The sequence below is a fragment of the Argopecten irradians genome, chromosome 4 (assembly GCF_041381155.1).
Source record: "Argopecten irradians isolate NY chromosome 4, Ai_NY, whole genome shotgun sequence".
Taxonomy (NCBI): Eukaryota; Metazoa; Mollusca; class Bivalvia; order Pectinida; family Pectinidae; genus Argopecten; species Argopecten irradians.
Window position 1 is genome coordinate 7,705,407 of NC_091137.1, and position 26,290 is coordinate 7,731,696.

Below are 26,290 nucleotides of genomic sequence, written 5' to 3' on the forward strand. Positions count from 1 at the left end.
ACTCGGGTTTAGATATCCCTATCCAGTCGACAGACCCATGTAAGATTCTATTAACGCTATCGAAATCTTTGGGTCTATGGAGTAGAAGTAACGGAGAACTAAGAAAGAAACCGATCTGTCCATAACGAAGAGTTTCCTGTCGAGGATTAGCACTAATGCTAACGGAGGTAACCTAGACAAGAACCACTGAAGAGTCAAAAGGAACATATTTCATAATCTTTAAATTTCATTTATTTTCTTCGTACAACAACCGACGATTGTAACAAAGTAAACAATTACAAAGGGTCTTGTGAATGATAAATGCTTTCTTCACAAAGTCGTCTTCTCTCCTGGTGATGGGATTTCCGTGCGTCATATGTAGAAGTCGCGTTCGTCTTCAAACATAGGGTAGTCTATTCTACCAAAAGAAGAAAAAATGACTAGTATAAATAATGAACTATAAATTTATACCAAACACGAGTAACTAGAGATACTTACAATAATATAATAATAAGATAATAAGCCAAAAGGCCACATATTTTTGGCTAATTCATGTGACTACATATAGCCTACATATTTATTTTTAATCTCAATCTTAGTTTGTGTGGCTAATTTATGTAACTACATATAGCCTACATATTTATTTTTATCTCAATCTTAGAGATGTGTAGCTAATTTATGTGACTACATATAGCCTATATATTTATTTTTATCTCAATCTTAGAAATGTGTGGCTAATTTATGTAACTACATATAGCCTATATATTTATTTTTATCTCAACCTTAGAGATGTGTGGCTAATTTATGTGACTACATATAGCCTACATATTTATTTTTATCTCAACCTTAGAGATGTGTGGCTAATTTATGTGACTACATATAGCCTACATATTTATTTTTATCCAAATCTTAGAAATGTGTGGCTAATTTATGTAACTACATATAGCCTATATATTTATTTTTATCTCAACCTTAGAGATGTGTTGCTAATTTATGTGACTACATATAGCCTACATATTTATTTTTATCCAAATCTTAGAAATGTGTGGCTAATTTATGTAACTACATATAGCCTATATATTTATTTTTATCTCAACCTTAGAGATGTGTGGCTAATTTATGTGACAACATATAGCCTACATATTTATTTTTATCCCAATCTTAGAGATGTGTGACTAATTTATGTAACTACATATATAGCCTACATATTTATTTTTATCTCACTCTTAGAGATGTGTGGCTAATTTATGTGACTACATATAGCCTACATATTTATTTTTATCTCAATCTTAGAGATTTGTGGCTAATTTATGTGACTACATATAGCCTACATATTTATTTTTATCTCAATCTTAGAGATGTGTGGCTAATTTATGTGACTACATATAGCCTACATATTTATTTTTAATCCAATCTTAGAGATGTGTGGCTAATTTATGTGACTACATATAGCCTACATATTTATTTGTATCCCAATCTTAGAAATGTGTGGCTAATTTATGTAACTACATATAGCCTATATATTTATTATCTCAACCTTAGAGATGTGTGGCTAATTTATGTGACTACATATAGCCTACACATGTAGCCTACATATTTATTTTTATCCCAATCTTAGAGATGTGTGGTTAATTTATGTGACTACATATAGGCTACATATTTATTTTTATCCCAATCTTAGAGATGTGTGGCTAATTTATGTGACTACATATAGCCTAAATATTTATTTTTATCCCAATCTTAGAGATGTGTGGCTAATTTATGTGACATTGATCCGTCTTATTTCCATATATGAAAATGACCTTTCGAAAGTCTACAGAAGCCAGTGTCAAAATATGTGCGTCCTAAGCAGGATTGCTTCGAGATAGCATCGCATTTCCTACTATCCCCGAGTTTACTTTGAGGCTGGATACTGAGGGTAAGAATGCCTAGGGACAACCTTTAACACAACCCAGATGTACCCGTTAAGCCACTGAAGTTTATTCAAGCAAATGCGCTTTAAATCATTTTTCTCTTTTCTTGATTTCAAAAAGATAACTTCATTGTAATTGCTATGGCTGGAGGAGGGCAATGCTGACCGTGGTTATGTAGACTTTCATACAAATGTAATGCACTGATACGTATTGTAATTCTGTATGATAATACTGATTATGTAGTTTATGTATCTGTGTTATGTCATCTTAAATGTATTTGTTTGATTGACCTTTTGAAATAAATATGAACTTGAAACATTGAATAAAACCTCATGGTTCATGTTATTTTGCGTTCATGTTACTTTTCAGGCTCACTTGCTTTATATTGCGAAATGTAACTCACCTTCTGGGCTGAGATCTTCAGTGTTAAAGAGGCTATTCTCAAGAGATCGTTTGTTGACACTTCGTCCAAATCTGTGAAAATTCAACGGCATGTGTATGTTTATGTAACAGTTACTAAAACGTGGCCCGATAAAGCAAAATCTGAGATGGCAATCTGAACAAAATAATTATCGTTAATTTACACAAGCGGCGCACAGATTTTTTTAAAATTCAAACTTGCCATGAAATTAAAATGACAAAAGTAAAATAATGCTAAGACAATTAATACATGATTGTGCCTATCTATTTTCCCCAAGTCTCAGTTTTCGCAAATTAAATAATTGCGCGACTACACATCGAAATTAAGACTATCAATATTTGTATGTTTTGGTAAACGATACTACAGTCGTCTTATATGTAGAAATTCAAATATAACTTTTCAGTTACACTACATGTACAGTGATTTTGATAATCATTTTTGGAATCTCAAATAACACCATATACCGAATTTAATCTTTAGAAAAGAAAGACGTGCATTCCCAAATAATGCTAAACGTTCCAACGATCTATTTTCATAATTGTCTTCTATTGTTTGGTTTCAAATCCAAAATAAAAACATATCCCATCAACATGGTTGTGACCTCAACTAGTCTTTCTTCAGCGTTTCATGGACAATTTTTCTTACATTAAGGGATACAACGACAATATTAGTGTGACACTTATTGAGTCGGCTGACAATGAAGTAATATCTAAGTGCGTTGCTTACCGGGGTCGGCTGACAATGGAGTAATATTTAAGTGTGATGCTTACCGGGGTCGGTCGACAATGAAGTAATATTTAAGTTTTATGCTTACCGGGGTCGGCCGACAATGGAGTAATATTCGTTAAGGGCTCGAAGGTAGCTCCTGAGTTGGTCGGGGGTTCTGAAGCTGCTAGGCCTCTGTGGGGGCGCTAACATCGCCTCCTGGCATGTTATCTGACTTACTACAAGGGCACATACGATCACAACTGTTGTAAGGACAAACTTTTGCATATTTCTGAAAAAGAAACTATTTAAGTCAATTTTGGGTGACCTTATAAAGACGTTGCGGAATTGAATTTTATTTTTGAAATTGTTATTTCCTCTCTCTCTTGAACATACCTAACCAGGCTTTAAATGCTTGGCCTCTTGTATAATGTCTACGTGTGCTCTCATGTCGTGCCACATAAGTATAGTCTTCCGAAAATGCCGAACAAGACAGATTTACCTAAACAAATTACTAAAAATAAATTTGCGAACCTTTGTATAATCCAACTTCCATAAAAAGGTTACTTTTTCATTTTATCGAAAGATGTTATATATATCTGTCTCACCGATAAAGATGCTATGCATGAAACTGAAATAAATAGTCATATATTTTAAAAATTCAAAATAACCTTATGACGCGGAAACCAAAACATCGCAGTTATCGACAAGAAAAGGAGAATATCTCCGTTTCCTTTGTCAATCTTCTTGTTTAATGTTTTGTACTTTTGCACTGTAAACGTTTGTGGTTTCATGTTGTATGTATATTTAGATGAAAATATATGTGCAGAAGTAACTTTACAATGAGTACTACTATCACTGTAAAAATGTGAATGAAATTGTAGACCCCCACTTGACTTCATGATGCGACCATGTTCAACTACACTGTAGACTTATATGTATGGATTTTTGGCAAAATTCAGCTAGAGCTCTCATTTGTTTTGTTTAATTCAAACCTTTACATTGTAACTATTGTTATAAAAACTTTTAGTGGTGACTAAAGATGACTTCTGGATTCGTCAGTATGAAAATTACGGCGCATATAACTTTAAAGATGCTCCACCGCTGACAACTAGTATTTTTTCACTAACAAAAAAAAAAAGGAGACGATTTTGTATTTTTCCTCAGTTAAAAAGGTTACTTATTTTACACCATTACCACCATTCAAAAGTTTGAGCTTCTGATTTTACTTCAAGTTAAAAATATGAAAAATAATTAATAAGGCATTTATATACACAATTAAACACCAATTATTGTTCAAAGGATGAATATCATTTATGCTCCGTCGGCGGTGGAGCATCTTTAAATGTCCCAAACTATTTATATGAGCATGTGTAACGCACATAAAACTTATTTTGTTATTATTTTATTGACTGTTCTTATAACGCCGCATTATCAAAGTAAACGTTTCCTTTGGACATCCCTAGTATCAGTTGAATATCCCTAGTATCAGTTGAATATCCCTAGTATCAGTTGAATATTCCTAGTATCATTTGAATATCCCTAGTACCATTTGAATGTTCCTAGTATCAGTGGAATATTCCTAGTATCAGTTGAATATCCATAGTATCAGTACAATATCCCTAGTATCAGTTGAATATCCCTAGTATCAGTGGAATATCCCTAGTATCAGTTGAATATCCCTAGTATCATTTGAATGTTCCTAGTATCAGTGGAATATTCCTAGTATCAGTTGAATATCTCTAGTATCAGTTGAATATTCCTAGTATCAGTCGAATATCCCTAGTATCAGTTGAATATCCCTAGTATCAATTATATATCCCTAGTAATCAGTTGAATGTTCCTAGTATCAGTGGAATATTCCTAGTATCAGTTGAATATCCCTAGTATCAGTGGAATATTCCTAGTATCAGATGAATATCCCTAGTATCAGTTGAATGTTCCTAGTATCAGTTGAATATCCCTAGTATCATTTGAATGTTCCTAGTATCAGTGGAATAATCCTAGTATCAGTTGAATATCTCTAGTATCAGTTGAATATCCCTAGTATCAGTTGAATATCCCTAGTATCAGTAAAATATTCCTAGTATCAGATGAATATCCCTAGTATCAGTTGAATATTCCTAGTATCAGATGAATATCCCTAGTATCAGTTGGATATCCCTAGTATCAGTTGAATATCCCTAGTATCAGTTGAATATCCCTTGTATCAGTTGAATATCCCTAGTATCATTTGAGTATCCCTAGTATCAGTTGAATATTCCTAGTATCAGTTCATTTGGAAATCATCCTCTATTTATTTATCTCGACTAGAAATGTTGAATTTTATAAATCATCAAATATTTCTTATTGACCAGGACCTGTTGTAAGAAGCGTCCGTTTTACGCTCTTCTTCAATTATTTGATTTTCGGAGTTAATAATAATATATAAATATTGGTATCGCCAATAAAATGGTGAAGAGCACTATTGTTGTATACGAGACTTATTATACAACCGCTGTTTTTAAATAAGGTTGTATACGAGACTTATTATACAACCGCTGTTTTTAAATAAGGTTGTATACGAGACTTATTATACAACCGCTGTTTTGATATAAGGTTGTATACGAGACTTATTATACAACCGCTGTTTTGATATAAGGTTGTATACGAGACTTATTATACAACCGCTGTTTTTTATAAGGTTGTATACGAGACTTATTATACAACCGCTGTTTTGCTGTTTTTATATAAGGTTGTATACGAGACTTATTATACAACCGCTGTTTTTTATAAGGTTGTATACGAGACTTATTGTACAACCGCTGTTTTTACATAAGGTTGTATACGAGACTTATTATACAACCGCTTTTTTTAAAATAAGGTTGTATACGAGACTTATTATACAACCGCTGTTTTTATAAAAGGTTGAAATTCGTTTTCAGTGTCAACTTAAACTTGTCGGCTTAAACTAATGTCTTAGTCCCCTAGAATGTGTCGGCACTAACTAATGCCTTAGTCCCCTAGGATGTGTCGGCACTAACTAATGTCTTAGTCCCCTAGGATGTGTCGGCACTAACTAATGTCTTAGTCCCATAGGATGTGTCGGCACTAACTAATGTCTTAGTCCCCTAGGATGTGTCGGCACTAACTAATGTCTTAGTCCCCTAGGATGTGTCGGCACTAACTAATGTCTTAGTCCCCTAGGATGCGTCGGCACTAACTAATGTCTTAGTCCCCTAGGATGTGTCGGCACTAACTAATGTCTTAGTCCCCTAGGATGTGTCGGCACTAACTAATGTCTTAGTCCCCTAGGATGTGTCGGCACTAACTAATGTCTTAGTCCCCTAGGATGTGTCGGCACTAACTAATGTCTTAGTCCCCTAGGATGTGTCGGCACTAACTAATGTCTTAGTCCCCTAGGATGTGTCGGCACTAACTAATGTCTTAGTCCCCTAGGATGTGTCGGCACTAACTAATGTCTTAGTCCCCTAGGATGTGTCGGCACTAACTAATGTCTTATTCCCCTAGGATGTGTTGGCACTAACTAATGTCTTAGTCCCTTAGGATGTGTCGGCACTAACTAATGTCTTAGTCCCCTAGGATGTGTCGGCACTAACTAATGTCTTAGTCCCCTAGGATGTGTCGGCACTAACTAATGTCTTAGTCCCCTAGGATGTGTCGGCACTAACTAATGTCTTAGTCCCCTAGGATGTGTCGGCACTAACTAATGTCTTAGTCCCCTAGGATGTGTCGGCACTAACTAATGTCTTAGTCCCATAGGATGTGTCGGCACAAACTAATGTCTTAGTCCCCTAGGATGTGTCGGCACTAACAAATGTCTTATTCCCCTAGGATGTGTCGGCACTAACTAATGTCTTAGTCCCCTAGGATGTGTCGGCACTAACTAATGTCTTAGTCCCCTAGGATGTGTCGGCACTAACTAATGTCTTAGTCCCCTAGGATGTGTCGGCACTAACTAATGTCTTAGTCCCCTAGGATGTGTCGGCACTAACTAATGTCTTAGTCCCCTAGAATGTGTCGGCACTAACTAATGTCTTAGTCCCCTAGGATGTGTCGGCTTAAACTAATGTCTTAGTCCCCTAGAATGTGTCGGCACTAACTAATGTCTTAGTCCCCTAGAATGTGTCGGCACTAACTAATGTCTTATTCCCCTAGAATGTGTCGGCACTAACTAATGTCTTATTCCCCTAGGATGTGTCGGCACTAACTAATGTCTTAGTCCCCTAGAATGTGTCGGCACTAACTAATGTCTTAGTCCCCTAGGATGTGTCGGCACTAACTAATGTCTTAGTCCCCTAGGATGTGTCGGCACTAACTAATGTCTTAGTCCCATAGGATGTGTCGGCACTAACTATTGTCTTAGTCCCATAGGATGTGTCGGCACTAACTAATGTCTTAGTCCCCTAGGATGTGTCGGCACTAACTAATGTCTTAGTCCCCTAGGATGTGTCGGCACTAACTAATGTCTTAGTCCCATAGGATGTGTCGGCACTAACTAATGTCTTAGTCCCCTAGGATGTGTCGGCACTAACTAATGTCTTAGTCCCCTAGGATGTGTCGGCACTAACTAATGTCTTAGTCCCCTAGGATGTGTCGGCACTAACTATTGTCTTAGTCCCCTAGAATGTGTCGGCACTAACTAATGTCTTAGTCCCCTAGGATGTGTCGGCACAAACTAATGTCTTAGTCCCCTAGGATGTGTCGGCACTAACTAATGTCTTAGTCCCCTAGGATGTGTCGGCACTAACTAATGTCTTAGTCCCCTAGGATGTGTCGGCACTAACTAATGTCTTAGTCCCCTAGGATGTGTCGGCACTAACTAATGTCTTAGTCCCCTAGGATGTGTCGGCACAAACTAATGTCTTAGTCCCCTAGGATGTGTCGGCACAAACTAATGTCTTAGTCCCCTAGGATGTGTCGGCACTAACTAATGTCTTAGTCCCCTAGGATGTGTCGGCACTAACTAATGTCTTAGTCCCCTAGGATGTGTCGGCACTAACTAATGACTTAGTCCCCTAGGATGTGTCGGCACTAACTATTGTCTTAGTCCCCTAGGATGTGTCGGCACTAACTAATGTCTTAGTCCCCTAGGATGTGTCGGCACTAACTAATGTCTTATTCCCCTAGAATGTGTCGGCACTAACTAATGTCTTAGTCCCCTAGGATGTGTCGGCACTAACTAATGTCTTAGTCCCCTAGGATGTGTCGGCACTAACTAATGTCTTAGTCCCCTAGAATGTGTCGGCACTAACTAATGTCTTAGTCCCCTAGGATGTGTCGGCACTAACTAATGTCTTAGTCCCCTAGGATGTGTCGGCACTAACTAATGTCTTAGTCCCCTAGGATGTGTCGGCACTAACTAATGTCTTAGTCCCCTAGGATGTGTCGGCACTAACTAATGTCTTAGTCCCCTAGGATGTGTCGGCACTAACTAATGTCTTAGTCCCCTAGGATGTGTCGGCAATAACTAATGTCTTAGTCACCTAGGATGTGTCGGCACTAAATAATGTCTTAGTCCCATAGGATGTGTCGGCACTAACTAATGTCTTAGTCCCCTAGGATGTGTCGGCACTAACTAATGTCTTAGTCCCCTGGAATGTGTCGGCACTAACTAATGTCTTAGTCCCCTAGGATGTGTCGGCACTAACTAATGTCTTAGTCCCCTAGGATGTGTCGACACTAACTAATGTCTTATTCCCCTAGAATGTGTCGGCACTAACTAATGTCTTAGTCCCCTAGGATGTGTCGGCACTAACTAATGTCTTAGTCCCCTAGGATGTGTCGGCACTAACTAATGTCTTAGTCCCCTAGGATGTGTCGGCACTAACTAATGTCTTAGTCCCCTAGGATGTGTCGGCACTAACTTAATGTCTTAGTCCCCTAGGATGTGTCGGCACTAACTAATGTCTTAATCCCCTAGGATGTGTCGGCACTAACTAATGTCTTAGTCCCCTAGGATGTGTCGGCACTAACTAATGTCTTAGTCCCCTAGGATGTGTCGGCACTAACTAATGTCTTAGTCCCCTAGGATGTGTCGGCACTAACTAATGTCTTAGTCCCCTAGGATGTGTCGGCACTAACTAATGTCTTAGTCCCCTAGGATGTGTCGGCACTAACTAATGTCTTAGTCCCCTAGGATGTGTCGGCACTAACTAATGTCTTAGTCCCCTAGGATGTGTCGGCACTAACTAATGTCTTAGTCCCCTAGGATGTGTCGGCACTAACTAATGTCTTAGTCCCCTAGGATGTGTCGGCACTAACTAATGCCTTAGTCCCCTAGGATGTGTCGGCACTAACTAATGCCTTAGTCCCCTAGGATGTGTCGGCACTAACTAATGTCTTAGTCCCCTAGGATGTGTCGGCACTAACTAATGTCTTAGTCCCCTAGGATGTGTCGGCACTAACTAATGTCTTAGTCCCCTAGGATGTGTCGGCACTAACTAATGTCTTAGTCCCCTAGGATGTGTCGGCACTAACTAATGTCTTAGTCCCCTAGGATGTGTCGGCACTAACTAATGTCTTAGTCCCCTAGGATGTGTCGGCACTAACTAATGTCTTAGTCCCCTAGGATGTGTCGGCACTAACTAATGTCTTAGTCCCCTAGAATGTGTCGGCACTAACTAATGTCTTAGTCCCCTAGGATGTGTCGGCACTAACTAATGTCTTAGTCCCCTAGGATGTGTCGGCACTAACTAATGTGTTAGTCCCCGATGTTTAGTAAGTGACGCATTTTCTCTCGATTTGTCAACGTTTTATATGTGATAAACGCTGCTAAGGTAAAAGCACAATCTCCGTTGTACAAAACATGAAGAATAAATCTTAACTAAACAATAGAATAATCATTAAAAGGCATTGAAGATATCATACGTTGTAAAACATCAATCAAGCCTACATAGATATTGCTGATTATAAAATAAGAGTTGAAATATTATCATTATTTAATTGGCAATTCCTCATTAAGTATGCGTTCGTAATATTTAAAACATATATGTGTTTTACATGAGTTTATCAACAAAATTTGATTAAAGTAAAAATATCAAAATATCGCGTGGATTTTGAAATAACAAATTTAGACTAAGAAAAGTAAAGTACGTACATGGGCACATTGTTGTATAACAAAACAAAAAAAATTTCTCAAACATCAGGTTTTTTCAAAATTTAAGACAATAACTAAATGTTTTAATAGAAATTCTTATAGACGAAATAAACTCTGATTGCATCGCGACGGTCACTTACATTGTGTGACTATATTATTATATTAAACAAATTGAAATCAGACTCACCTTGGTGACGATGTAATGTCCAGATCTAAACTGTATGTCCAGTGTCCAAGCCCCTAGTGGTTGTAGTTTCTAGGACCCTGGGGATGTATATATATACCCTGGACATATCTGTACAAGACAGGTCAACAACTCGGGCCTCTAATGTATGCATAGAGACACCAAATTTTCTTCTCTATTCAGCCGGATGACAGGCACGCCCAGTGCGTAACTTGTTTAGATTCAGAAACCGTCCGTATTCTTATTAGCTAGCAGGAGATGCGATAATGTCCCTGAATGGGTTGTTTCGGTGTGTTATTGAATATGTTTGAAACACATGACGATTCCCTCTCCACAATGCCGACATTCGAATGTGACTGAGGCTCCCTGCTGGGGTTTGTTACAGTTCGGCGTCCGTCTGTCAAATACACAAACCACTGTCCGAGGTTCCTGCCGCCAGCACTTGTAATTGTCTTTACTACAATTTCCTTTATTTTCAGACATTTACATATTGGTGACTTTGTTTTCAAGATTAGCTCTTCTACGCTGTTCGAATCTGTCCGTTGTTTTCTAAAAAACATTTCCGAACGCGAATGACGTATTTCCGTTGTAATAGTGAGTGAAAATATAATGTAAAGGTAGAAATACGTTATTTATATGGTAAATGGAGGGGGACATGGGAATGAATGCTAGGTGACGATAGAGGAGTGGTATTGAAGGTAGTGGGTGGATGGTACGTAATAAGAGTCTAAAGGAATACGTCTTCATACATGAAGCAACATTTTAAACGTTCGTTATCGTCCATGAATATATAGGTTAAACGATATATAATTTATAGATATTTCAAAATGATTTTTTTTTTTTTTTTTTTTACAAAAACGATGTCAGGAATTTCGCAATTAGACCAAGCCATATATGGTGACATTGTTATCCGCTTTACATTATCTATTTCAGTCATTTTGAGAAAGCGAACTGCGGTAAAAGTGAAAATTTCAAAGCATGATACACTGGACTATTTCATAGTAAAACTGAAGGCAGCTCAGATTTCCTTTGAAGACTACAGGGAGAGCGACGCCCAACTTCAAAGCCACACAGTTAACCAAAGAGTACCGTTATATTGTTCTTTTGATGTTCATCAAACGACTAAATTACCTGTTCTGTTATGTTGTCACCAATTTTAGATAGTCCAGAGGTGCAGAGAAATTAAGTGATCGGAACCCCTGGAGTATCGAAGATGGATGCACCGAGACTCAGCTGTAACACACTGTTTGCCAATCAATTTTGCTCCAAAATTTAGTATACCTGTACTGTAAACCAACTTTCTTTCGCGGCCTTTAAATTTCGCGATTTCAGTTTCAAAACAGGTTCACGGAGAATATTATAAGACTCTTTCATACGAGGGTTTTGCAACATTTTGTGATCGCGAGGGCAGAATATCCCTATCCTTCATATCCACTTATGAAAGAGTATTTTTCTTAAATACCTCGACATTTTATTGGAATTTTACAACTATGATATCCCGCCATTTTGAAATAAATTCAAAGAAATCCACGGTTGAAAGTCAATTTTTCATACGATATTTTCGACAAAAATTCCGTTGTTTGCATCTTTAATAGTAAAACCAGTAAAGTTTGTGGAAAAAATGTTAAAATTTTACCGAGGAAATAGAAATTTTGTTGACGCCGTGACGTCACGAGGCTTTATTGCATGGGTAGCAGCCATGCAATACAGCCTCAGGCGATATGAGTGTATTGCCCTAGACCAGCCAGTATTACACCCGTATGAAAGAAAAGAAAATATTTTGATGCGCGGAGATAAACTTTCGCGAAATCTTTGGATCGTGAAATTCGCGAAATTAGATAGCACGCGAAATAATGTTGGTTTAAAGTATACGTATCTCCAGAAACGTTCCATGTTGTTACGTTATGTAGCTTGATATATATCTATACGTGTGTAAAACCATTTACATGTGTTGTAGCTTCAACGCTCCTTTATTGACGTAAACAGTCAAGTTCGGGTCCAGCTTCCAGTACCTGGTTTTCTACATGTTAGAACTCTTTTCTTCATATTTTAACGTAAGCTAACGTCCTTTTCCCTGTATATATGTTATGGTCTCTGAGTTAGTCCGCTGCTTAACGTGCATTATGATTATGTCAAAACTGGGTTTGTTTATCAAATAGGGATATCGAAACCCATCTAGATGATTTTGACTTTACAATGTAATGCTTGTTGAGTGCTTACTAGTAAAACCGTTCTCGAGGGAAATCTTTAGTGTCTTAACCACGGAAGGGAAACTAGGTTATACTTTAGACTGGTTCCCGCCTCAGTTACCTCCCTTGCGTACGCTTCACTGAGGACCGGTAGCGGGTAGCCATCTTGAGTGGGAATTCCAACTCCAGAGTAGTGCGCATCATTTCTGCGCATGATATGTCATCATGGAGACGGCTACTTCCGTTAAGAGAAAATAACGTCATTAACGTCGTTCCTATGAACACTCTAAACTCTGTTAGCACGAAACAATTTCAAAACTTAAGATCTCATTTACTTTTGTTTATATATCGTTCAAAAAAAATATTTATTCTTTACGTTAAGATCCGTCGCTTCGTGCGTAAAGGGGTTTCCCACGCCTAAAAAAAGTGATGCAGGCGAACCGGATATGTAGATTGACCAATCAAAAAAATCATCATGGTTACCCGCTACCGGTCCCTAGTGAGCGGAGCGCAGCCTGGCGGAGAGAAGAGAACTAAGGGAAGGGAACCAGTCTAGGTTATACTTATGTATACAATGATATCGTTATTTATTACATTATTGGTTTACACTAATCTATATATGAGGAAATACAATATTTTCAACTATTATCCCGACTGTTCAATAAAACCTTGTTATATTGCACAGTTCGAAGTTATATTGCACGCTTCCATGGAAACGTTATATTGCACGGTTCGAGATGTTATATAGGTGTTGTTGTCTAGTTTTGTAGAAAACTTCCGAGGAATCGCGCGTAACAGTGAGTTACGTTATTATGACGTCACAAAGGTTCATGCTCATTTTCGCGCTATCTTTATAGATCTCGAATCAGGCACGTCATGTAGACGTTTATCGAGTAGAGGACGGACACGGCGATTGCATTAGATTAAAAGGCTGCATGCAGTTCTAATAATGTTAAAGAAGACAATAAGACATTAAAACGGGAGTTACAACGTGACGTAGGTGGGTTATACGTCAATATTCAATATGACTTGAAGCTTTTCCGTACGGTACGATGCTGATGATTTTGTTAAGTGATTGTCGTATTCGTTTTATAAAAATATTCAACTAAAAAAAAGGTGATTATGTAATAAAACAAATATTTCATGGGTTACTGTGCTCTAGTTCATAATATTTACCCCTCGGTGGTGGTAATAAACAAATATTATATTGCACTCGGCGCGCCTCCATGTAGGCAGCCATGTTTTAATTCTCGTTATCAGCACGGCGAGATTTGAGATTTTCTGTACTAGACGAAACGTGTCATCGGGATACGCTTTAAAATTACTTTAACTTACATATATACAAGAACAACGCAATAAATGTATTGGCCAAGTATAATAATAGGGTACTCTGTATGTTCTCAAGCGCACGGCACCGTCAGCAGTGACGTCACAAAACCTGACGCCAAAGATGACGGCACTGTTTCACGCGTATTTTTGATAACATGTGTGGCATATTTCCAAGTTTTCTCCGCATCTGATGAAAAGTAAATTGAACTATTGCATTTGGATTATATCGAATTCTTTCCAACTATTGATATCCTGTGCATGTCGGTGAAATATATTTTATTGTTAATCTCGTAGAAAAATGTAAACAATATAAAGTTATGATGTTATATAATCCTGTATTTACATGACATGGAGCTGCGCTCTTCTGAGGCTTTGCCTAAATTCATATTACAAATATGACAATTTTATGTGGTTTTGATAGTTTCTATTAGTATATATCTTGTTCTACTGTTACAACAATGTATAAGCAAGAAACAATCATGAGTAGAATAAGAAATTCCATTTCTGACAAGGCGTTCAGAATACAGGAATCTAACTAAGAGGCTCGTCACAAGCATGTTACCTACTAGAAAATCACGTTTGATGCTCTCTCAATAATAGCATTTACATTTGAAAAACGTTTTTTTAATTTGGTATAGAAGTGTATGTTCATAAGAGCGCAGCTCTCTGCGCGGCCGAAGGCCGCGTAGAGCGAAGCTCTACTAACAATAACACGTGTGTGAGCATATAGAATCCAATACATTCCAGTACCCATTTGACTTTGAAATCGTGTCCCGCGGGAAAAGTCTCGCGCCCCCATGCAGGCAGCCATGTTTTAATTCTCGTTATCAGCACGACGAGATTTTATTTTTTTCTGTAGGCAAAACGTATCACCAGGATACACTTTGAAATTACTTTAAGTAGTTTTAAATAACTACACAAGGATAAGAACGACACAATAAATGTACTGGTCAAAATAATATACTGTCTGTGTGTTGTCAAGCGCACGGCACCGTCAGCCGTGACGTCAGGATGCTTGGTGCTAAAGATGACGCCACATATTCCCGCGCATTTTTGATACATGGCATGTTGCAAAGTTTTTCGCATTGGAGAGAAACAAGGTCGAAAAAAATGAAATAATCTAGTTGAATATTTCTTTCTAACCTGTATGACGACTGCTAGACACAAGTATTGAAGAATAGCATTTACTAAAAATCAATGATCGGACTACAAGTTTAAAGTGAACAGTCGGGCAAGGATGGCTAAAGTCGGTAAAAATGGTGTGAATGTATCCAGTATAATTTCTTATGAAATAGAAAAATAAAATCTCTCGCCAAAATCTGACTGCGTACGAAGAAATTAATTTAAAGTATAGTAATCCTAAAACGTCCTCCCGGCTGACTATGTCCGTGGTTACATTTACACGCAGCCCCGCTTTCAATGCTTTCAACTTTCCTTTACTTTATAATGGTCAGAACTGGGAAACGTAAGCAGAACTTGGCCGTCGTATTAATATGTGAGAACATTTGGAAGGCCAATGACGCATTTAGACTGGTTTTCTTTGCCAGACTATTCAGTTTAAACAGTTTTAATCTCAATCTGAGGTTATAATCCTAACTATATTTACATTTTTTTATATGTAGCTGCGCTCTTCTGAGGCTTTGCCTTAAATTCATATTATGCTTAAATATACATTATGCATATGACGTCAAATTCTTATGGTATGTCTGCTGAACGTATGGTTTTGACGCTAACTATAACTGTTATATTTTTTTACAAATCGCAATTTCAAGCATATAGCATAGCTAAGGAAACTATGCATGATATTTATGAGCAGCATCAATTTTTTTTCTTTTCTTACAGAAGCCAACAAAGTTGTATTAACATCAAGATTACACGTAGCATCTTCCTTTCACCTATTCTAATATTTAGTTTGATTGCCAATGAAAATGCTATTCCAAATTCAAAAACGTTAGTTAAAAGCTTGCTTTCGTAGGTTTTTCCACCAAGAGACATTATTTTTAGTAATCTTTGCCATAGGCCGCCGCATGTGGCAATAAGACGTTTCCGAAAAACGAAAATAATAATTCTATGTCATTATTGTAAGCAAAAGTAAAATAACAGAAAAAATTAGCGATAAAGTTATCTTATAGAATCGCCATCCTCAGACAAATATGTCCAGTTGCTGTCTTCATAAAAGTGATTTTAATTAAAGGAAGACATTAAGTCATGTTTTACAACATCCTGTTATATTTCCTTTGTTCACGATTCATACACTGCACACACCCTACCCCTATTCCTGTTTCCTACATATACACTACCGAAACGTTGCCTTAGATCTAATGTGTACATATTAGGCAAGGCCATGTTTCATTAGCTTGTAAAACGTTCCTATTATTTATCGTATTCTGTAAGCTATGTATAATACGCTTATATGTCGTTAGGCAAAATAAACGGTTATGTAAACAATAGACATCACACATGTTCATCATTGTTTATACTATAGGTAAAAAATGCACTTCGGTAAGCCCAGGAACCTTCAAAATACATGTAGTTCTATCAGCATGAAATATTCACAGGTAATGACGTATATGGATTTAACATATAACGTACAAGATAAGTTAACAAGATATACAATGATATTGTGTTTAAAATCTCCTGCTGGTCTTTATAAATGACTGCACAAGTTAATACATGACAATATACATGTACCAAGCCAAGTTTTCCTTTCCATAAAGTAATAAATTTAAATTAACTTTTATATTGAGGTCATTTAAAAATTTGAGCATATTTGTTCGCAGTAGCATAACTGACATTCAAAAAAGAAATTGTTAGCATTCAAATTGAGCCTGGTGCCAAATATACACGGAAAGGGTCATCTTTGAGAAAACTACACTGATGTCCTAATCTAGTATATAAAGTATTAAGTTTTCTTTCCCCATAATTAAAGTAATTCTTAAAGTAGTAGGAAAGAAGGATATCGTTGATGTGGTAATGAAGTTTTCATTGTTTCTTAAAATGTAAGGATTACTATATATATAATAGCCTACCGAAGAAGGTAATAAGTTTGATAGATAATTTTGAGTCATATTAATGTTTATCTTGTATAGTGATTGAAGGTTTACTTTTACCTCTTTTGTCTGAAAGGTATGGTGGCTGAGTTCGGCCATGTCGCACTTTTGCATTGGCGACCCCGCCAAGCGAAGAGCGACAACGCACCAAGCGAAGAGCGACAACGCACCAAGCGAAGAGTGACATTGCGTCATGAAACAGTGCAACAATGCGCAAAGCAAAGAGCGACAATATGACAGTGCGACAGGAAATGCTGTCGCATTGACGGGATAATTTTGTCGCTTGGCGGGATGATTTTATCGCATGGGGCACTGTCGCTCTGCGCATTGTCGTATTTCGATTAAGATCGATTGGCGGGGTCGGCAATGCGACAGTGCGATATGGCCGAAATCAGTAACCTTAGAAAGGGGTTCCAATTCTGTTTCAAAATATAAAGATTCATGTAAGGATTAACTTGAATAGATTTTGTTTATGTTATGGGGATATACCAGAAAAATCTTAGTTTACTCTGAATTAAACCGCGAAGTTAATCCATATAATTCAACTTACTAATGATAACCTCTTCAGAATTCTAAACTCATTTTGGGACTTTTTTGTCAATAAAATCATTACGCCACGGTCTCAGCTAATTAGAAGCAACGTTAAAAATGACGACACCATCTTTTAAATTTAGATTTTAGCCAATGAAGATGCACTTTACAAGCAAATTGAATCATTTCTTGTATAACATGGTAAGCCAGTTATGATTCTAACTTTTCTGAATCAGCTTGAGAGTCCGTCCAAAACTTCACAGTTTGAAATCAAATATAACAGTAGCTCTGCTGCCTAGTACTCCTTTTTTGTGCCAAAATGTGTACAGTTCTCTCCCCTATAGTACACCATTAATCCCATCGATGCAATGCATATTTTTTCTATTCTTAATAATGAAGTTTTCGATTTCAAAGCCAAATATATTTTATTGAGTCATGTAATAAACCATTCGTTTCACATTATTATTACTAGGTACTTTTGAAAACAGTCAAAGCATGGACCTCGGTAGTAGGGACGTCTATGAAACTGTTGCGCTTGACCTCCTGCTTCGAGCAACAATTCCCTTTGTTTCCGTTTGTATATCAGGCAAATATCTTACTGTTCCCTTATTACAGGTAAATAAGATAATTGCAAATATTCGCACGCCAACGTTTGCCGGCCCCTATTTTAGGGGTTGTAAAAAACCACCCCAAAACAATGGGCATCAAACCTTTGTATGCAATATTATCATTATCATATAAAAGAAACTTCGGAGACTGCTCTAAGGAAAAATGTTTTAATCAATTTGACCCTTTAATCTATGAAGAGTATTTGATTCCATGATGTCTTTGAGTTGAGCAGAAGAAATTTTAATTTCGAAATTAAAGTCATTTTGACCCTTTTAATTACGTCCTTAGTTCTGACAAGTATGCCTAATTTCTTATGGAAATATATAAATAAACACATTATGCAAAATGTGTTTTTCCTACATAAACTATATCTATAAACTATAAGGATCTTGAGACCGTTTAATCTAAAAAGAATATTTGAATCCAGAATTTCCCCCAAATATTCAGAAGAATTTGACTACTTCCTTATCCCCCCACCCTCTCTGCTCCGCTCCGCTCCCTGGATGGGGGGATTGGAACCATATAATTAACAAGGACTTTGATGAGCTTTAGGCTGTAAAAGGTCTGTGAAAATACATATAATTTGCTTCAGTGGTTTTGAAGAAGCTTAGAGTATAACATAAATGGTTTACGTTGCATGACAGACGATGGACATCGGAGACAGACTTTTGGGGGTAGGGCAAAGATTTTTTGATTTTCAAAAATTTTAAGTAGAATTTGGTCACAAAGTTTGACCCAATTTCTTCACATACACCAGATGGATGTGTTACAAACAAAACTTAATGGGAAAAATTATGATTTTACTCTTTGAGAGCATTTTTGCAAAAAACAAAAATCAAATCTGAAGTGTGGAAATAACTTTTTTTATGCTAAGTTGTCCCTAAATGTTCTTTTAAGCGTCACTAAATTTAATATTTAGGGTTCCTATGACACAAATTATTCAATACATAATTATGTTGTCATAAAACATCAAATTTATCATTTTTTAGGAGTTAATGCAGAATTTTGTATCAGATTCCGCTGTTAAATGTTGATGACGTCCTAAAATTCCACCGTTGCGGGGTTTGGAGACAATGCATACGTTTTCTGCAATACTGACACATGTATAATAGATTACACATAGTCGCTAACTTTCTTCAGAAAATGCACACGGATTTCCCTAAGGCCCCAGACTAATACAACTAGTGAAAACATTATGTGTGACGTTTCCATGACTACAACTATATGTACCCGTTCCATGTCAATATTGGTCATTAAGGTTTACCTATACATTTCTATTATCAAATTTTACAATGACAACTAAGTACTCGGTTATTCTTCTTCTTCACGACGCCATCAATGTTGACGATTAGGCCATGGTTGATCTTAGGGGTGCAAGGGTGTGAAGGGAATTAGTCTGTGATTTTTGCTTGTTTTTTTAGTATAAGATAAAATATGTGTGCGAAACTAATGCATGAGGGCTTCAGGGGCTACGTATGGAATATGTGCCTTGAAGTCTTCGAGTGTGATGCATTGTGTTGCTGCTACAGGGAGGAGATTGTTTGTGGGAGGAATGAATATTTGTATGTTTCCTTGGTTGCAGAGATTTGAAAGAATGTGGATCAGTATTGCCAACTCAACCGATTTCCCCGGGTTGACCCGTTTTTTAGACATTTTAAAATGCCTAACCCGATTGACCCGGCGGGTCATCAAATAACCCGATTTTCAGCACTGGGACCAAAGTGTCAAAAAGCTCACAAAAATTACGTCAGATATAGCCATTAGCGAAATTTTAATTACATCTCAGGGCTTAAGACTCATATCAGGCCCTTGTATAATGCAGGTAGCTATGTTTGTGTTTTCACAAACTTTAATAAAGGTGTGAAATTGTAGCAATTAATCTATTAAGTCATGCATCACGATGTCAATGATCGTTTTTAGCCTGAGCCAGCTAGGAAAATTAGACAGGGCCAATTAATACTGTTCAAAATCAGAAATAATCTCTTCAAAATTCTTCAAAAGCACAAACACTTGTGATTTCAGACAAAGATTTACTCACATGAATAAAATATAGTCAACATGAACAGTATCCTGTTGCAGTAGGCAGGCAAGTCAATCATAATGGCCGCCATTTTGTTTAAAGTCAAAGATAATCATGAAACCGGACACGTGTAGAACAAAAATCCGTATTTTATCAAATATTATTTAAAAAGATTTTTTAATACAATATTTTTATTAATTATCAGATATTAATTATGTTATAAAAAATCATCATTAATATTATTGAATAACAATATGAAAATAATAAATATATGCATATTCAAGGCTTTTAAAAAGTGTTAAAAATTATACTATAAAGTTGTTTCGCATATGAACCTTGTTTTGACCCTTTCACTCGTTTTTTCAAAGGTGATCACCCGATTTGACCTCATCAGAGGTTGGCAATACTGGTGGATTAGAGTGTCTGGTTCTGTGGTCTGCTGGTTTGAGTATGATATCGTGTTCGACGGCAACTATAGTATGTATTATTTTGTAGAAAATTATTAATCTCGTGTGTGTTGATGTGGAGTTGTTATATCGAACAAATAAAAGTAGACAGAAGCTTTCTTAGCTTCCATGCCGTCCACATCTTTATTCAAAGAGAGGCTTGGTTACATATAAATTTAGGAATAGCGAATCATAGAAATGATATTCCGGATCTCGATATTTTACGGAACGAAATTAGATAATGTTCAACATCCCTTTTTCTTTAAGAAAAGACTATCTAAGGTAGCACTGAACATATTTAACTTGAAATATTTGGTTTGCTATAAACATATCTATGATAATGTCTCTTGACTAGCAGATATATATGACTAGAAGTTAAGAAATAAAGGTATTACAGTAGACTTATTGAACTTGTGTTCCTCGACTTATTATTATTATTTTTAATCGTGTCCTTCACATAATTTCACCGGCAGTATAAAATGTCCTGTTCAAACGAGTCTTTAGAACCTTTTAAACACACTAACTACTTTAACTAACTATAACTACTAGAAACAAACTTTAAACTTTGATTGGAACTCATCAGAAATACTAGAGTTTCCGAAAACCACCTATTATTTGAGAAGATTCACTTATAACGAACATAGTCTTTCAAATGAGTAGGTTCTCTCCTTTCCCTTCCAGACCTTCTGGGTGGTACGCTAAGGCTTCCTTTTGTGGTTCCTTCCATGGTTTTAGATGGTGAAGTGTTAGTGGCAAACTTTTCCTCATCGCGCTTAATCAGACTTGCTCGATTGTCCAACTCATGGCTAACACATGTGGGTTGATGTTGTGGTACCGTAATATCACTCTTGTCCTGAGTGTCACTGTTGCTGTGGTAACGCGCACACGGTGACCTATCGCGGATAATTGCCTCAACCTTAGTTGGTCGAATGTGCATTCGATTTCTACGGTATACGGCACCATTCTGAGCCTGTATCATGTAGGTAGAGTCGCTACACTGTTCCAAAACACGACCTAGTATCCATCGTTCATGTTCCTTGTATTAAAAATAGACATTCTGTGCTTCATTCACATAAGGTAGATCACGAGCAGTCTTGTCATAGTAACGTTTGACAATTTTCTTCCGACTCTCGCGTTTTCGTTTCACCACGTCATTTTCCTCACGACCATGGTTCAAATCTGCGAGGAGCGTACGCGTTCGTCGACCGAACACCATCTCGTTAGGACTGAATCCTGTATCCTGTCTAGGCACGTTCCTTAGTTCCATAAGGGCCTCGTATTGGTCCTCTCTGTTTCTGGTACATTTTATCATAAGGTGTTTGATCACTTTTACTGCTGCTTAAGCCTTGCCATTCGCTCGCTGATGCTGAGGAGATGACGTCACATGGTTAATACCCCATGTCTTGGTAAAGTGTTGGAATTCTCTAGAGGTAAATTGTGGTCCTCCATCTGACACGATTATTGTTGGAATTCCAAAATGAGCGAATTGTTTCTTCAGAATGTTCACGACAGCAGTTGAGGTTACCTTTGAGAGGTAATCAACCTCTATGTAGTTGCTGTAATAGTCTACAGTTATCAGGTATTGTCTCCCTTTTATCTCAAATAGATCCATACCTAACTTTTTCCATGGCTTGTCACCATCATCATGTTGTTTGAGTGGTAGTTTCGTAGATCGAGGTGCCATCTCTTAACATGCCTCACAGGTTTCCACCATCTGCTTTATTTCAGTTTTCATGCCGGGTCAGTATACTGTACCTCTGGCTCTCCTCATAGTGGCGTCTAATACAACATGAGATTTGTGAAGCTTAGATTTGATGTCAGCTCGTAGTGATTTGGGTAGGATGACAGCTTCTCCTTTCACTATCAAGCCATCTATAATCCCCAGAGTGTCTCTTACATCGAAGTAGGGCTTACAAGGATTTGGAGTAGTCTCCCTTGTTTCTGGCCATCCAGTTTCTATAGTGTTCATTAAGGTTTGAAGATCAGGGTCTGATGATGTGTCGTCACATATTGCTCTTAGCCATTTGTCTGAAATGTCCTCATTGACCTCTATGTTCATGATGCGAGGTCTAGCTCAAGATATGCTCTGTTCAGAGTATCAGCAATGACGAGTGATGTCCCTTTAAGGAAACGGAATTCTACATCATACCGGTAGAGTTTCATGATGATATCCTAAAGCCTCCTTTGGGCACAGCTAAGTGGTTTCTTCAGTATTGACTCCAACGGCTTGTGATCATTTTCAATTACTATTTTCCGGCCATATGTATACTGGTCAAACCGTTCTGCGCCATATAGGGTAGCGAGTGCTTCCTTTTTCGATTTGTGCCCACTTCCTTTCTGAGGAAGTAAGTGTTCGGGATGCATACTCCAATGGTTTTCCATCCTGCAACATTACAGCACAGATACCATCTTTACTACTGTCAACCTGGATTACTAACTCCTTGTTGGTATCATAGTATGCTAAGACTGGTGTAGATGTGAGTGCCTGTTTTACAGTAGAGAAACTTGCATCATGTGTCTTTGTCCACTTGAAATCTACATCTTTCCGTGTAAGATCACGTAGTGGTTCTATCATTGTCGAGAGAGAAGGTAAGAACCTGGCCATGTATTGAACCATACCACAAAATCTTCGCACTCCTGGAGCATCAGTAGGACTGGCCATTTTCAGAATGGCCTCAACTTTCAGAGGGTCTGCTTTAATACCATTGGCGGTAATGGTATGTCCATGAAAGAGTATTTCCTTGAGACCTGTAGCTTTCTTCTCTTCAGTAAGGACTATGTTTCTTTCTTCACATCGCTGATAAAGAACCTCTAGTTTCTCTTTGTTGTCCTCCAGAGCGATTGCGTCTGACGCGCCTTTTCCTACAACAGTGATATCGTCAGCTATGGCGAAAATACCATCTAGTCCTTCTAGGGCTTCGTTTAATTTTCTCTGGAAGATTTCACTAGATACCTTCAGCCCAAAAGGTAGTCGAGCCCATCTATATCGTCCGAATAGAGTAATCATGGTTGTATATTCACTGGATTCTTCGTCCAGGCGTATATGCCAAAAAGCCCCCTTTACGTCTAGTTTAGTTCAACTTCGGCAAAACATCGTGAGTGGTCGGTAGTTTGAAATGCTCTCTTTGAAGGGCCGTGTTTAGTACTTGAGGGTTCAAACAGATCCTAAATTTTCCATTTGCCTTATGAGCCACCGCCATTTGACTTACCCATGATGTTGGCTTGTTAATTGGTATCAAAATCTGTCTCTCCACCAAACTGTCTAATTCAGCATTGACTTGATCTTGTTGTGAAATTGGTAGTTTTCTACAAGGTAGAACTTTAGGTTTTACCTCAGGGTCAAGTGTAAGAGTTGCCTCCCTTAGGTCACCCAGTTTGGTAACAGTTGATGAGTCTACTTTTCCAATGAACGGTTCATTGTTTACAGTTACTAGACCCAATTCTTGTATGGATCTTAAACCGAGAATGTTCTGTAATCTATTATTGACGACGACAAATTTCACAGACTGTCCCTCTCCTGTTTTAGGATTCGTGACCATGAGTTCCGTCTCTCCCAATGGTTTGAGTGTACTCTCATTAAACATGTGTAGGGTGAGAGTTGTTGGCTGAACTTGTTCTCTCCGAACATACCGTTGGTTGATTGTATTCACATCAGCTCCACTGTCTAGCTTAAATTTCACAGAATTCTCATTCACAGTCATTGAGGCAGTAATTATGTTCTTACTCTGTTTATTCGCGACAGAGTGTAACCACTGGTCGTTTCCATCCTCGTCGAAATCAGAGTTTTCTCCCTCCACACCGACGACATGAAGAATTTTCTTTTTGCATTTAACTTTGAAGTGGTTTCGTCCATTACACTGGGTATATGTCTTTCCCCATGCTGGGCATGCCTCCTTTTTCATAATGTGTGTCCGTCCGCTTAATTTACACTCTCTGACAGTTACACTAGCATTTGATTCCCTGTAATTAGGCCTATTGTTCATCGGTTGTTTTTGTTTTTTAACATTGGGCTTAGTAGTGGCTTTCAGTTTGTGTACTTTAGAGTCTTTATAGACAGGTTCTTTCATTTGACTCACCTGTCTATTTGCTTGTTCATAAGATTGACATATTTTGATTGCTCTCTTTAGGGTAAGGTCGTCATCACGTAGTAGTAGTTGCTGTATTTTTCCAGTAGCGCTGAAAACTATTTTGTCCCTTATCATCCTATCTTCCTGTGTCCCGAAATTACAGGATGCTGCGCGTGATCTCAATTCGGTCAAGAATTGATCAAAAGGCTCAAAATACTGTACAGTCCAAAATTTGTGGGACTCGGCGACCTCGTTTTGTCTAGGATTACAGTAATCTCTAATTTTGTTGAAAACATCTACGCGGTTATTCTTATCCATCCCGTCTTCCCACGTAAAGTGATCGTATGCCTTCAATATAGCCTCCCCTCCAAAATTAGTTATTGTTGCTGTTTGTATTTCGCCGCCCATCCGCGAGATTCCACTCGCGGTTAAGTATATTTCGATATGCCGTTTCCATGTTTTGAAATTCTCCGACACATTTCCTGAATGAATGTTTAATTCGGGGGGTAAACGTAAATTTGTGTTGATATGCTGGGTTGCCGGTACGGCCATTTCCTCGGCTGCAGGAAGGAAAACCTCTTGACCTTCTTCACCCATTATTTCATAGATTCAGTCACAGAACAGTTCAACACTTACGTTGTACGAAGTACAGTTCATAGCATACGACCGTCACCGCTGCCACCATGTTGATGTGGAGTTGTTATATCAAACAAAATTTAAGTAGACAGAAGTTTTCTTAGCTGCCTTGCCGTCCACATCTTTATTCAAAGAGAGGCTTGGTTACATATAAATTTAGGAATAGCGAATCATTGAAATGATATTCCGGATCTCGATATTTTACGGAACGAAATTAGATTATGTTCAACAGTGTGTAGCTGTCGTGTCCATAATGTTAGCCAATTGAGTTGATGTATTATGTTTGTAACTGAACTGGTGTCGTGATATTTGTTGTTCACGTACCCTGCTGCTATCCGTTGTGTTTTTTTTCCTATCTGTTGAATTTGGGTTATGTTGTGGGGGATATGGAAGAGCAGTATTCCAGTTTGGGTCTAACTAGTACTTTTCATGCTGTTCTTTTATATAAGATGATTTTTGAAATTGCGTTTTAAAAACCCTAGTGATTTGTTTGCGTTTGCGGTGATATTATTTATGTGCATGTCCCATTTTAGGATTTCTGGTACTCAGCGTTAGTCCTAAATATTTGCTTGAGTTTACTTGCTCGAGTGTGTAATTATGGAGAGTGTAGTTGTGATGTATCTTGTTAGTAATACTGATGATTTATCTGGGTGGATTTCACGAGAAAGTCCGTTTTCCATTGTGCTGCTGCGTCCAAATCTTTCTGTAGTTTTATTGTATCGTAGTACCTATCTATTGAGAAACACTCATCCCAATGGGCTTATCAACGCTAGCGTCTGTCATCTGGTTCACACATTGGTCATGTAATATGAATAATAATCTGAAAATGATATATGATGCATGATCCATCGAGTTCCTATAATTTGTTGCTATCTGATTTTACTCATACACAACATCCAATGAATCATTTCATGATACATGTAGCCCTGTATCGAGTTCAGACCAGTGGGAATACATTTAATCACTGCCTTACAAATGGAAAATCAATCGGTAAATAATTAAAAGGCCAATCCTGATATGAAATGCAGAGACACTTTACCTTGATGATATGAGTAGATATATTAGCAAGATAATGGATATATCTGCAGAGTTCTTCTTAAGTGACACCAGCT

The 26,290-nt window shown here is 37.6% G+C and overlaps 1 protein-coding gene across 2 annotated transcripts; it reads right to left on the bottom strand.

The window, feature by feature from the left end:
- Positions 1-208: 208 nt before the first annotated feature.
- LOC138320488 (pro-neuropeptide Y-like) lies at positions 209-10,413 on the bottom strand. 2 transcript variants are annotated; one of them, XM_069263470.1, is made up of 4 exons: positions 10,305-10,413; positions 3,128-3,310; positions 2,296-2,366; positions 209-392 (listed from the first exon to the last, which is right to left on the bottom strand). In XM_069263470.1, the coding sequence occupies exons 2-4, from the start codon at positions 3,304-3,306 to the stop codon at positions 352-354; spliced, it is 291 nt and encodes a 96-aa protein (XP_069119571.1). In that variant the 5' UTR covers positions 3,307-3,310; positions 10,305-10,413; the 3' UTR covers positions 209-351. The 2 variants fall into 2 exon arrangements, with proteins under 2 accessions (XP_069119571.1, XP_069119572.1); XM_069263471.1 differs by having other exon boundaries at positions 209-397; positions 10,305-10,412.
- Between the last annotated feature and the right edge of the window lie 15,877 nt (positions 10,414-26,290).